The sequence below is a fragment of the Wasmannia auropunctata genome, unplaced genomic scaffold (genome assembly GCF_000956235.1).
Source record: "Wasmannia auropunctata unplaced genomic scaffold, wasmannia.A_1.0 LD336092.1, whole genome shotgun sequence".
NCBI classification, from domain to species: Eukaryota; Metazoa; Arthropoda; class Insecta; order Hymenoptera; family Formicidae; genus Wasmannia; species Wasmannia auropunctata.
In genome coordinates this window covers 1,765,724-1,779,709 of record NW_012026798.1, presented here as the reverse complement: position 1 = coordinate 1,779,709, position 13,986 = coordinate 1,765,724, and the positions used below count along the sequence as shown (strand labels likewise).

The window sequence follows — 13,986 nt, the reverse complement described above, 5'->3', positions numbered from 1 at the left end:
CTTCTCGCGGGGGTTCGCCGGCGCGCGAGTGGCGCAGCTGGTCTCGCGCCTTCTTGGCCGTTCGGGGGCGATCAATAGACCGGGTGGCGGCGGAGGACGGTGGTTGTCCGGGCAGTGGCGAGTTAACCACCCCGGCGTCACATTTCTATTATCTAACAACAATCTCCGGTATCACGTCTCCATTATCTGGAAACGATCCCCGGCGAGATCTCGCGTATATCCGCCACGCGGATGAGGGGGCGGAGTACATGTCTTCGAGCTGTCATCGCGGAATTGTCACGAGAATCTCTCATTTCGGGGACGCGCATATGAGATCTGCAAACGCCTTCGACCGTCCTCCGTTGCATTTTGCAATGAAACGCGATAGTCTTTGGTAGACTGCAGATCTTTTCAGCGTCATTACGCGATCGCACGGAAATTGTTCATTGGAAATTCTCTTCAATAAATTGCACATTATTTCGCATTATTCGTTTTTACGAGAGATATTACTAGTACACTTTTACATCATAAAATGCGATATAATCCTTATAAAAGTGCATTGGTAATATCTTGTGTAAAATATAGAAGCATGTTGGAAATGTGTGTGTAGACCTTTAAAATTCATTTATCTTTATCTCTAAACAACGCTGTTCCTCATGTATAGTATATATAAACGAGTCTTTTAAATATTTTAATAATTGAGAGAGAAAAAAGGTAACCGCAGACCACCGGATACGTAAATCTCTCGACCATGTGACGTGGCGTAAACGTACGGCGATCTACGCGCGCGGGCCCGCTCTTTGTTGTAAAATAACATGTTTGTTCATTGGCGCCGTTTAATTTACGGCCCTGCCCGCGGGCTCGTCGGGTCTCGAGGTACGAGCTCCGATTGGCTGGCAGCGATTTCGCGGGTTCGACGAGTCGCGCGTGCGATCGCGCCGCGCAATCGAGCAGCCTCGTCCGCGCTCGGCCGTCAGTCGGTGGCGGCGCGTCGCCGTGTTCGCATGTTGTGTGTATTCGTCTCTTTTCGATGTCATCACTTGCTCCCGTCGTCGTCGTGCCGTGCCGCCCCCCTTAGTACCCTTCAATCGTCGCCTCCACCGTCCCCGCGCTGTGACATCATTCACATCATTTGACGTCATTGTTTAACCCTTTTATCGGTAAATTAGGCCGCCCGCCTTCTTCGCCAAAACGCTTTTGACGGTACGTCCCTTCCTCTTAATCGTTGTCAACTCGTACAATATAAAAAAAAGTTACGAACATTTTCTTTAATTGATTGCGACGCGTGTTAACTTTTATTTCGTAATTGTGTCGCTCTTTGTCGTCTTCAGTATTGAGTTTAAAAAAAATTCTTGAGTCTATAATGCCATGATACTATTAGTGCAGATGTTATCTTTTGTGCGATAGGTTTTGAAAAGGATAATAAATATAATACGATAATGCATTAATTTCTATGTTCTATTATCAATTAAATGATGGATAAATGAAGGATGTAAAGTTTTTTTGAAGAACACATTTTACACTTATTTATGAAAAATATATAGTAATTGTCATCGATTTTAAAAATCATTTATGTTAAAGATTATTTACAGAGATTTTTTTATAAAATCTCTCTCTTTTCTCGCGATACAATATTAATTATATTACATTAATAATATTACATTATTAATTACAATAATCTGCTTTACATTTTGTTTCATTTTATCGTCACTTAAAATTTATTCTTGATTAAATTAACAAATTTGTTTAATTAACAATTCCACAATATTTTATTTCTGAAAAAAATATATTTTACAAATGTGTATATATAGTTATATATGTTTTTTTATTAAATTATATATACGGAATAAAAATGATTTAATAAAAAATTTTTTGACGTGTAGAAAATAAGAGTTTATTCATCGAAAATCGCGTGTAAATTTGGCGAATTCTCTTCGCAATTTTTCGCGCTTCGTGTGAAGCGCGACGAATGGTCGCGAATTTGGAGATTAAAGGATCAATTATCGTATCGTTGAGCGAGTGTGATTTCGCAAATTTCTCCGAACCGGAGTGACGGAGTGACATGCGTGTCCTCGTGTCCAGATACCGCGTATCTCTCTTCCGCGAAGCGAACTTTAATCGGGACACGAGGAAGATGTAAAAACTCGAAGTGTCTCTTCCGGAAACTGCGCCGCATGTTGGTGGTGTCGTGAATGGTACGTCCGACGTTATCATCAACATCTACTATCTGCTCTCATTCGCGCACAGAGTAAACGTGCATTTGCGGGCAGCACGGCGATTAAAGTTTGCAATTTTGAGTAGGTGTAACGTATGTTATGTGTGCGGGTGTTTACGTATGTGTGTGTTTGTTTACAGGAACGATTGTAGTTTCATCGATGCAGGCGGGATTTTGCAGCGAGCCGATATCTGTGTCGCGCGTAATTGCCGGTTGCTAATTTCGCGCGCGATATAAAATTCGAGTGGACGCACGAGCGCCGGGGCTGACCTGCGCGCGTATAAATAAACGTTTTGCGTAACGTTTTGTTTATTGCTTCTGTCTCTCGATGCGAGAACGCGCGACTGCTACGTGCCGCGCGAGTTATTTCCCTGGAAAATCGATAGTTACATCGGCCGATTTTTATGGGATAATATTTTTCACGCGGCTATTATGGGAATGACGATACACACGATGAAGAACGAATTAAAATATATCCTTGAGGTTTGAAATTAACGTTGTCTTCCTGTTCGAGCTCGCAAAAAGTAGTAACGTAACTTGAAATGCCATGACCTTTTTAAGAAACATATATTTGTTTTACCCCCGGGGCATGTATAATTTGAATTGAAGGAAATAAGAGCGCACACAGCGTAAAAAATACCGAGGTTACACATTGATAATTCATACGATTATTGACAATGTAATCAACAGTTACGTGATTTAGCGTTCAAAATACGTGTAAATATTACTCCATTATTCAGTGTTGCAAATAACCCATTATTATTTCGCTCAGCTATCAATTATGCACCAAGGCCATACTCCAGCCTATAATAGCGATGTATCATAATAAACAGATGCCGTTTACCGAATGCGTTGATGAACTGAAATCTAATTACGTAGATAGTAAACTTGATTCTTTTATTCTTTACACACACACGAGTTTAGTGTGTAAAGCGTTCACTATTAATGCCTACTTTACGCCGTGATTAAACGCCGGAACTGCGAATATTTCCGGCACGGTAAATATTCGCGTCAAGAAGGATGCGATATTTACGTATCGCTGAGCTCGAGCGAGCTCGGCAGCTTGCGATACGATCGACGTGGTTTACCTTCGCCGCAACGTGTATCCCGCAATCAAGACGGGGCTGTCAAAGAATTTAATTAATCAAAGAAATTCCAACGGCGCGCACACAGCTTGGATGTAATAATAGAAATGTTCGCCGGCGCCTATTAATTTTCGTCATTTTTGTTATTTTATTTCGTAATAAATGAGTTGGGGCGAAATTAAAGCCTCATTTTCAATTGCAAACGAATGCATTTAATTACGCAGCCCAGTTTCTCGCAATTGAAAGAACTTTTGTTACACTCGATTGTTTCGTCGGCTGTATTTATCAATATCCCTCAATATTATTGTCGAACTGTCATTAGAAGTTTGATACTCGTAAGAATAGAATGTAGACAATAGAGAAAACTTTTGTATTTGCATCTTTTATTTTTCTCTTTACTTATTCACTTCTCGTCGGCGCTTTTTTCCAAGCGTGGCCACTATCCTCTGGATTTTACCTGGATTTACAAGATTGTTATTATCCCACACGAGCGGAGAATTCGTGAAATCGGAGGGTTCTCGAATGTACTATATCTGCGTAGCAATCGTAGCTCTCGGTACTTTAAATTCAGATTATCCGAATGTAGCGCGAGATATGGAGATATCTTTTTTTCTATCATTGCAGAGGATTACACTTGGCGCAAAATGGAGACATCACTTGTGATTCCCGGCGAAAAAGACCTCTTGAGATGTCGCGAAGACGTCGAACGCGGCGGCGTCCGGTATCTCTGAAGGGGAGATGCACTTTGCGAGGATGCACGGGTGATACAGGACAGGCTTCGACAAAATGTTTATCAAGGAGTATCGCATACCGTTGCCTCTCTCGGTAGAGGAGTATCGAATCGCTCAGCTGTACATGATAGCGGTAATTATGCGCAATTATCCCAGTTGCGGTTGATACGCTTCGCGTGCGCTATCCTCCTCGACAGAGGATCGATTTAATCCCGATTTATTTGTTATATTAATTAAGGCTTATTTATTGTTTCGCACGTTTTACGCGGTTCTATAAAACGTTCACTTTCTGATCTAAGCCACAGGCACAGAGTTTATTTTAGACAGAGCCGTAAATTCCCGATTTCTTTTTTTAGAAGTTTGATTTATCTCGATTTGTCTATTTTTCGCAGAGTTTATTTACGTACGATCGATTTTGCGATTTTATGATAAAGACTCGTCGTATACAATATTACTTGTCAATTGTAATAAATACATATTGTCCGTAATAAATTATGCATAATTGTCAATAACGATTCTGTCGCGATTAATTTCTCTCGCAAAACGCATTATGTACACGTTATATACATTCAAATGCCCGTTGACCCGACATCCTCAGCGTTACGTTACGTTTTTTTGTTCCTTGCGGTTATTTTGCACATCTCTCCAGCTTATCTTTTTTTCCTCTGCTTTTTTTCTCCTATCTGCGTATCCTTGCCGCGAGTATGCCTGCGCGACAGCGATTGTTCTTCCGTCGATATAAAGACAAGGATAAAGATTTTTACGGCCGACGGCGAATGCTCCTTAAGTGATCAATAACCGTTCGCGTAACTCCCTGTGTAACTCGCACAGAAAAAATCTCGGGACGAGAGCAAGGGTGCCGGTAGCGGCGTGGAGATAATCCAGAACGAGCCGTACAGCAACGGTCCAGGCGGTAACGGGCAGTACACACTCAAAATCTTTCACGTGGGCAGTCACCTGCCGGGCTGGTTCAAGAGCCTCCTGCCCAAGTCGGCGTTGATCGCCAAGGAGGAGGCATGGAACGCCTATCCGTACACCAAGACCCGGTACACGTGCCCGTTCGTGGGGAAGTTCTCCGTCGAGATCGAGACCTACTACTTTCCGGACAACGGCCACCGGGAGAATGTCTTCAATCTCACCGGCAGTGATTACAGGAACAGGATCGTGGGTAAAGAGGAGATTAGTCTAGATTAGAGAACGGAACTATACCATTGCCGTGCCATTTAATAGCTAGATGTATGTAGTTGAACCCGAGAACTACCCCTTGAACTTTGTGATGTAAAATGTAAATCGTAACGATAGGACGAATATTTCGTGATACGTCTGTGAAATAAATTTTTAAATTTCTAAATTTCGATAAAATTGTTTACGTTGTAACTCTCGTATGATTTTTACCGAATACTAGAGACGAATGCTCGTGCGTTCGTTTTTTATCATTGCTTTTAATAAGGCAGTAAATGACTATATTTAATTAATAATTATGAAATAACTACGGTCATATTTCCTCCGACTGATTCCGCGACAATCTGTTCCCAAGACGTGATCGACATTGTCAAAGAGCAGCCGTACGGGGCCGACTACATGAAGGACGAGGATCCGAAGCTGTACGTGTCGGAGAAGACCGGAAGGGGCCCGCTGGAGGACTCGTGGCTCGAGGATTATTGGGCCGATGTGGAAGTATACATCCCTCCCATTTTTTCTGCCCTCTTTCTCTCTATCTCTCTTTCGAAGAGTTTTTTTACACCTATCCGCTTAAGTAGTTTCACCGTTGATACATTAGCGATTCTCTCGCTAGGGAAAGCAACAGCCAACGCCGTCGGGCAAGTCACTAATGTGCGCGTACAAGCTATGCCGAATAGAGTTCCATTATTGGGGCATGCAAACGAAATTAGAAAAGTTCATAGACGACGTAGGTTAGTACACGTTATGTGCTCACCTCTCTGCCCTATTCTTGCCCTTTGGATGCCGGGCATTTAACCCGTCGACATTTTTATCTCGTGCTTATACGCGGGGCCGTCTTTCGCATCGGGCCATTTTACCGGGAAGATTATTTCCCAGAAAAATGAGAGAGATTGGACTTTCTGAAAATTCTGAATAAAGATATCGCATGCTCTTTCCTTGGAAATGAAATGGAATTAGAGAAACTTCGGCCTTGCAAATTTAAGTATGCGGTTCTCTTCGTAATGCGAACCAAGAATTCTAACTCGTTACACAGAGTGTATCTTAGAAGTTGTGCATTTTGTTGAAATTAATCAGAAAGAAGAATTTCTTCTTCAGCACCGTGCGAGTGTAAAAACATTTTAAATTCGATGTAGAATGATATTTGATGTTAATATTAGAAAGCAAACAGTTATAAAAAGCTACGGTGCGAAGTCATAATTTACTAAAAAAGCAAAGGAATTTTATGATCTCTGATGCATTCTGTATGTTGTAACTTACGTATTTATCCGTTTTTCGCTTTTTTTTTTGTAAATAACGACGCTTTGATTTGAGTTTGCCAAATTTAACACGATATAAATTCTTATGCAAAGAGCCCGGCAGCTAAAGGGTTAACTCTTTCGATCATGAATCTTTGTTTTGCTATAAAAAATCTTTTTTGATTTAGATTGTTTCTCAAATTAAAAAACTTATCACAAATTAAGCTGTTAACATATAACTGTTTAAATATTCACCAAGTAAGTTAAAAAAAGTAAAAGATTAGCATTGCAAATATATGAATGATCTCCGACATTTTTTTAGATTTTTTGAATTGCAAACACTTCAATTTAAATATTAACTTATCTTTATATTCGCTGATAAAAGTCGAAGCATCCGAGAAATAAAAATAGATTTTTAACTTATCTCGTCGAATTAACAGAATCGTAATCTATTTCGTAATCAATTCGCGATCTATTACTTTTTGTATATACGCAACATCGAGCGTTGCCGTTTGTCGCTGCTGCAACAGCGTTCTTCTTTCCCGTAACACAAAAGAGGTTGTGATCGAAAGGGTTAATTTTAAACCGGCGCACCCGGTCGGCCGTGCGTGAGACGTATTAAGGTCGGTTCCAGCTCTGCGGAAGACGATGGTGCGGGCGCACAGGCAGGCCTGGGCCTGGCAGGACGAGTGGATCGGTCTGACGATGGAGGACATCAGGGAGATCGAGCGGCAGACGCAGTTGGCGCTGCAGCGGAAGATGGGTCTGGGTGACTCGGAGGGCGGCCCGGGTGAGCTCGAGGACGGAGAGACGCGGAAGAGCGCGACGGCGACAACGACGACGTCAAACACGACGGCGACGGCGACGTCGACGGAGCAGTCGGCGGTGGCCAAGACGCTGGCGGCCACCCTGGGCAGCATTGAGAAGAACGAGGTGGTGCAGAGCCCGCCGTCCCTCAGGAAGCCGTCCGACATTCCCATCATCAATACAGCGGCCAGCTCCGAGGGCGAGATCAGTCCCGGGGACTCGCCGGTCGACTTGGATGAGATCAAGTAAGTAATCATCTCGTTCTATTTGTGCTTCGTACAAAATGCCGAAAGTTGTGCCGATGAGCAAATTTATATCCTTCTGCGATCAAGATTTTATTCTAAAAAAAAAATTGTACTAATTTTTCGGAATTTTTTTTTGTTTTTTTTATTATTTTAAGTGTCGAATTTAGTAACATGATCTACCAGAACGTTCGCTAAATCGCGGTACAACATATTTTGGCGAAAAGATGATTTTTCGACAATGAGTTAAAGACACGGAACAAATTTTTTGCTTGATCATTTTATGATAGTTTTTGAGAAAAATGATTTTTATAATTATGCAAAAATATGGAAAAATTGATCACGTACGTCATCTTATATCGTAGGTTATTGCAACAGCTAAAATATTAATTTTTGTATCTGTTGACTATAAGGCATTTGTGATAATCGCAAATGCACATATTGTGTCATACGTTAGTATATAGTTTGTGGTTTTGACTGTAGCTAACTGCTATAAAGAACTGCGTTCTAGACGGTCATAAAGTAATGTGATGATGATTATATTATTAATGCAGATACGATATTAGATTCCATTTAGCATATGGTTGAATTATCACATTATTGACCGGACGTTTCGCAGAAATTAACGGCCTGTGGTCGACTATTTTTTTATACGAACATACAAAATTTCGTTTATAACGTACTTTATAAAAGTAAAGAAAAAAACAATCTGCAATAAAAAAATGAAGGATAAATATAATCATAAATATAGTCATAATGAATAAATATAATCATAATGAAAACTTTATCAGTTTTAAGCTCTAATAATTTTGCACGATGCTAAACTATATGATACTCTATTTCTCTATTATGTTATTAAATTATACTAAACATGTGAATGAACTTGTCAATCAATAACGTTCTCGGTAACAAAAGAACTGATAAATCGTGTTTAACAAATTAATTGGACTAAAAGCGAGCTGCGTTGTAGAAGCGCGGCCACCGGTGGAAAGACCAAGAAGAAATGGATGAAGAACAACATGCCCCTGCATTCGCCGAATACGAATAAGAACTTCGACATCCAGATCGCGAACTGGAGGCTGGAAAGCATTGTCAGAGAGTCGGAATCCGGCAGCGACGACGAGTTCTTCGATTGCCAGGGTAAGACTTACGACGCATGCGTACGTATATAGCATGCCTGTGATAATCTAGAGAAAACGCATTAACACGGTTCGTAATAAATGAATGATAGCCGAATGATAATTCTGCGACACGCTGCTTTCCGTCGTGATGAGTCTTAATAAATTAAATCGAAAGACGATGTTACAAATATCGAGTCTGATCAGTTTAAGGAAAAGAGAAATTATTTAAGAGATATTTATATATAAGATAAAAAATACGTACAAAAGATGTATTATATAAAAGATTAATACTGAACAGTCCAAAGAATTTAGTATTCAGGCATTAATGTTGAAATTAATATAGAACGAATAATAATGTTCAGAAAATTTTCAAGGAAATATCTATTACGAATTCTTCACATTCTATTATTTGACGATATGCAAATATATGATATTTCGTATATAATATATTTCTCTGTAAATAATTCTCTTAACGTATAATTTTTTTTTTTTTTTTTGGTGATTTGATGATATTAATATTTATAACGCTTCTTCTTGTGCTAATTCTTGTGAGTTATGCGAAAGAAGTGTGTCTTGCGACAATGTATAGATAACTCAAGTAGAATCAACAGCATGTGCTGCATTTTTATGTGTATCCTCTTTGTTTTTTATGTCGCACCCCCATACTGCAGCTGGGTTCATTATACCTGTTATACGCAAAGGTAGGACACGTAGAGTGATTAAGTAATAAGCAAGATAAGTTGCGAGGCGAGAGAAAGGAAGACAAATAAGAAAAAAAAAAAGTGAGAACCGTCACACACATGTCATCTTTGCAAAATTAAAGAATGGCCTTAAAATACGCGTAGACACGATAAACAGATGCGATAAATCGGACTGTTTGGCACATACAAAGTTTGCATCTTTCTGCGCAACATGCGGACTAAGATTAGACTCGAGCATGACAGAATCCGCAAAAGGCTCACATGCGGCATGCGGCAGCATGGCTACGTAGTAAAGAGACTTAACTGATTAGTGGCTAACGAGAATTAATTCGTTTTGCTTAAATAGAGTTTCACATAGGTATTGTATTAGACGGAGTAACATATGTGCGAAATGAAACCTCTATATAATCTAGAATTTGAATAATCTATAACTGCAGCAATTGAATTTTTATTTATATATCGTAATTAAACAAGTATTGTTACAATTTGTTATGGTTTATGAGATCGTGCTCTTTGAAACATAATATTTTACAATTTACGCTCTATATATTGCGAGTCTTGTTTCGAAACATATACGACTAATGGAAAGGAGAAGGCACATTGCATAAGCAGTGTTAACATTTCTGATTACACAGAGGACTTTGAAGATAGCTCTTCGTTAGCTAAATGGAGTTCTTTGGATCTTCTAGCAGAAGGGGAAGACGCGACTGTGCGAACACCATCTGCGACAAACGAGCAAGGTTAATACATTTACAAAAATATCTTTGTAACGTAAATATAATTATTATTAAGCTTGCACCGCATTATTTTCCGTCTGTTAAATTATTTTTATTTTCGAAATTTGCAGATAAAACGTAGAATGAATTTAAGTTCTTCTTATTAAGCTCTTCTTTCTTCTTTTAACGTGAGGTACGATAACAACGAGGATGCTTTCTCTATTTTCAGAGGATACGATATTTTCACCTTCGTATCTTCAACGTATAACCAGCGAACGAAGCAGTAAGAGACTGCTTGAGATCAGCACGTCGGCCAGCATCGACATGTCGTGTCCAGCGTCCCCTCAACATTCCCCTACGCATCAACCGTGCAAAATTACTGTTTTAATTATCGTGATGCACGGCGGTAGCGTTTTAGGTAAGTAACTTCTGTTTAATGTATAATTTATAATTTACATACTCTTAATTTTTTTTTAATTTATGAAAATTAGTATTATAGATTTTTTTATTTCGTATGTAATCATGTATGTTCTTTATTACGTAATTGTTTGGTCAACATATAACTTTTATTTTCTATATATTTCTTTATTTGATATATTCGCGTGAGAAGAAAGAAAGTACGTAGGTATATAGCATGTATTGATCCAGAATTACGCGTTTGTATTTCAGATGCGAATGTCGATTTAACGGCGAAAAAGTCAGACATAACGACATTCCGTGGAGCTTTTGAATCCATCATGAGAACGCATTATCCTAGCATGGTCGGTCACGTATCCATTAAATTCGTTTCCTGTCCTTCCATCTGCACCGAAGGCCTGGGAATTTTGTCAAGGTAATATCATCTATTTTTTCCATTCAAAACATCAATGGATGTTAATACAGCTATAATTATAATTATATTATATTATAATTATATTTATAATTTTTTAATTGCGTAGCCTGAGTCCATACAGCTTCGACATGTCGCCTTCGTGCATGGACGCTCCACAAGTGACGCACGATACCATCCCGATCGGCGCGATTCCGCTACTGGCGAGCTCGAGTTCCGAATATCAAGAGACAGTGTCGCGCGTGGTGATGAGTGCCAATCAAGTGTACCATGACTTCCTCAAGAGCGACGAGGGTAAAGGTTTCAGCGGACAGATCTGCTTCGTGAGTGATTCGGTGGGGTCGATCCTGACCTACGATGCCCTGTGCAGGGCGACACAGCACTCGAGGCACAGCAGCGAAAATAGCATTCTGGAGGGTAACGGCCAGCAGGGCAACGAGAACAGTGGAAACGAAGATGGTAAGCATCTGTCTGCGCCGTCTCCTAGAAGAAGGTCTTCTGGCACGAGGTAAGTGACTGCATTAATGACTGAAACTTCTCATGAAATGGAGCTAAAAAAATAAGACATAAAAGGGAAAAACTGATTCATCGGGACCCGTTGTCAATTATTTACTTAATTTAGACTCAGTGCATTGCACAGTAGAATTGACTCATGATTAAGAAAGGTCTTAATTGTTTCTTATTAACGTGTCGTTTGCAGTGACAACAAGCTGGATTTCGAAGTGGGTGACTTTTTTATGTTCGGTAGTCCGCTCGCGCTAGTCCTCGCTTACAGAAAGATCATCGCGTCCAACGATAAGAATAGTTTCATACCCAGGCCGTTAGTTAATCAAGTGTACAATCTGTTTCATCCTACGGAACCTGTGGCCGCGAGATTAGAACCCTTGATCTCAGCGAGGTTTTCCTTGATTGCGCCGGTCAACATTGCCGAATATGTAAAGTACCCGCTCGGCAATGGTCAGCCTTATCACTTGCGTAAGTGTATTAGATTACGAACAGAATTATGGAACGCAGGAGCAGAAGTTGTATTTTCTGTTCTTCAAGATCTGTGATGAAATTCGAATAAAAGACTTTAACGTAAATTGTAAACTGAATTTCAGTGGAGACTATCCAGACCAATCCGCAGCTGTTCGCTGATGGATTGAATGTTCCCAATTTTCAAATGTCGCATTTAAGAAGATTATCCGATATATCAATTCAAAGTACAATGTCAGGCATTAACGACAATGTTCCTCTACAGGCAGTGTCTGCTAGTAAGTAGAAATTATTTACGTCGCTATCCCATTTACATGAGTATCGATCCACAATTCAAAGACTTATCTAGAAGCTTGAATTCCAAAATTAAATTTGCGATAGCTCTTCTAAGCGAGCGATTTTTTTTTTATCGAAAAAGCGGATTATTCTCTTTAATGTCAAGCATTACTGAAATAGTCTGAAGCGCTTATTATCTCGTTTCAGTGATGCAAAAATGGTGGGGCACCAAAAGACTAGATTATGCACTCTATTGTCCAGAGGGTCTCACTAATTTTCCTACAAACGCCTTGCCGCATATCTTCCACGCTAGTTATTGGGAATCTTCGGACGTAATCGCGTTCATTTTGAGGCAATTGGGTAGATTCGATGCGCCATTGCTCGGCAACGAGGAAAAAGATCTCACTTGCTTCCGTCCAGGTCAACCCAGAGAAAAATGGAATAAGAAGCGTACCTCCGTTAAACTTAAGGTTCGAATGAATAATAATGATAAAGGAATCTTTATCAAGGTTATCAAATTAATCGTTAAATTTAATCGTTTAGTCTCTTGGCTGTTAAAAAATTCTTTAGCTGCATTGCTCACATTGACATATTTCAGAATGTTGCTGCCAATCACAGAGCGAATGATGTCATCGTGAGGGAAGGTGTACCACAAGTATTAGTCGCTAGGTTTATGTACAGTCCTATTGATATGATAACTTTAACAGGTATTAATAAAAATTAAAAAGAAAATTTTTTTATAAAACTGATCTTTGTACCAAGAGTTTATTTAATTAATATCAAAGTCTAGTGTTTGTAGTTTAGACTGTAACTTGCTAAATTTATCATAATAATAATAATAACAATAATTTTAAACCTATTAATAAATTTATTATCGGCAAAAAATCGTGTGATATTAAATGTAACATAGAAAATATTTGTCATTATCGTAGGTGAGAAAGTTGATATCCATATTATGAAAAACGCACCGGCAGGCGAGTGGACGTTCCTCTCTACTGAGGTAACTGACAAAAATGGTAGAATAATTTACAAAATACCAGATGACAAAGCGCTAGGTTACGGACTTTATCCAGTGAAGATGGTTGTAAGGTAATATACTATCCTCTTTAAAACAAATATTAATGCAAATCATAATCCATATGGATTGAATTTATTACTAATAATTACAATTAATTATAATTCATACACTAATCGAGAAAGATTGAAATTAATATTAATATTCATGTCACATGAATGAAAGTTGAAGTATAGATGAAAATAAATGAGAGCAATTAAAGATGTAATTAATATGTATTAGCTCTTTCTTTTTATCTCGAGGCAAATATGAATTTTTAATCCGAATGTATGCGCGTTCACATTTCAGGGGAGATCATACATCTGTAGATTTTTTCATGACTGTAATACCGCCGAGAACTGAGTGCGTGGTTTTTAGCATAGACGGTTCTTTTGCCGCTAGTAAGTCGGTGAGTGGGAAAGATCCAAAAGTCTGGGCTGGTGCTGTCGATGTTGTGAGGTAACGTATTACAAAGACGGAATGTAACTTGAATTTTGCGAACTGCGTTTATCTATTTATTTGCAAAATGCAAAACATATCTAAAAAATAAAATTTTTTATACTGTTTTTGCTTTTAATATTATTTTTTTTATCAACACAAAGTTCTTTTCATTGAATGTACGTATAAGATCATATTTGAAGGTTAAATTTTTATTTTGTTATACATTTATACATTAGGAAATTATTATATTTACAAGTATTTTGTACAACATTTTTTATTTCAATATTTTATGATAAAAATCGATTTGTTTAAACAAAAAGACGTCATAAAATACTAGAAATTAGCTACAAGAATATATATATATTTTGATAAAGTTACAATATCTTCTTTTTTTTTC

General features: G+C 38.8%; 1 protein-coding gene across 8 annotated transcripts in view; it reads left to right on the top strand.

The window, feature by feature from the left end:
- Nucleotides 1–13,986, top strand: part of LOC105462924 (protein retinal degeneration B) — a 61,707-nt gene that overhangs the window by 36,633 nt on the left and 11,088 nt on the right. For 6 of the 8 annotated variants that reach the window (XR_976131.1, XR_976130.1, XM_011709853.1 and 3 more), the window contains exons 2-17: nucleotides 3,904–4,143; nucleotides 4,842–5,178; nucleotides 5,548–5,687; nucleotides 5,806–5,923; nucleotides 7,062–7,479; nucleotides 8,447–8,616; nucleotides 9,934–10,038; nucleotides 10,244–10,432; nucleotides 10,684–10,846; nucleotides 10,953–11,351; nucleotides 11,544–11,818; nucleotides 11,944–12,096; nucleotides 12,302–12,564; nucleotides 12,693–12,801; nucleotides 13,027–13,183; nucleotides 13,458–13,607. Coding sequence is in view for 6 of the 8 variants with exons in the window: in XM_011709853.1 (XP_011708155.1) it covers nucleotides 4,066–4,143; nucleotides 4,842–5,178; nucleotides 5,548–5,687; nucleotides 5,806–5,923; nucleotides 7,062–7,479; nucleotides 8,447–8,616; nucleotides 9,934–10,038; nucleotides 10,244–10,432; nucleotides 10,684–10,846; nucleotides 10,953–11,351; nucleotides 11,544–11,818; nucleotides 11,944–12,096; nucleotides 12,302–12,564; nucleotides 12,693–12,801; nucleotides 13,027–13,183; nucleotides 13,458–13,607 (3,224 nt within the window). In the remaining 2 variants the exon portion in view is untranslated. Of the gene's footprint in view, nucleotides 1–960; nucleotides 1,183–1,862; nucleotides 2,175–3,903; nucleotides 4,144–4,841; nucleotides 5,179–5,547; nucleotides 5,688–5,805; nucleotides 5,924–7,061; nucleotides 7,480–8,446; nucleotides 8,617–9,933; nucleotides 10,039–10,243; nucleotides 10,433–10,683; nucleotides 10,847–10,952; nucleotides 11,352–11,543; nucleotides 11,819–11,943; nucleotides 12,097–12,301; nucleotides 12,565–12,692; nucleotides 12,802–13,026; nucleotides 13,184–13,457; nucleotides 13,608–13,986 lie in introns of those variants that run through there. The other 2 variants (XM_011709852.1, XM_011709851.1) reach the window with 2 other exon arrangements.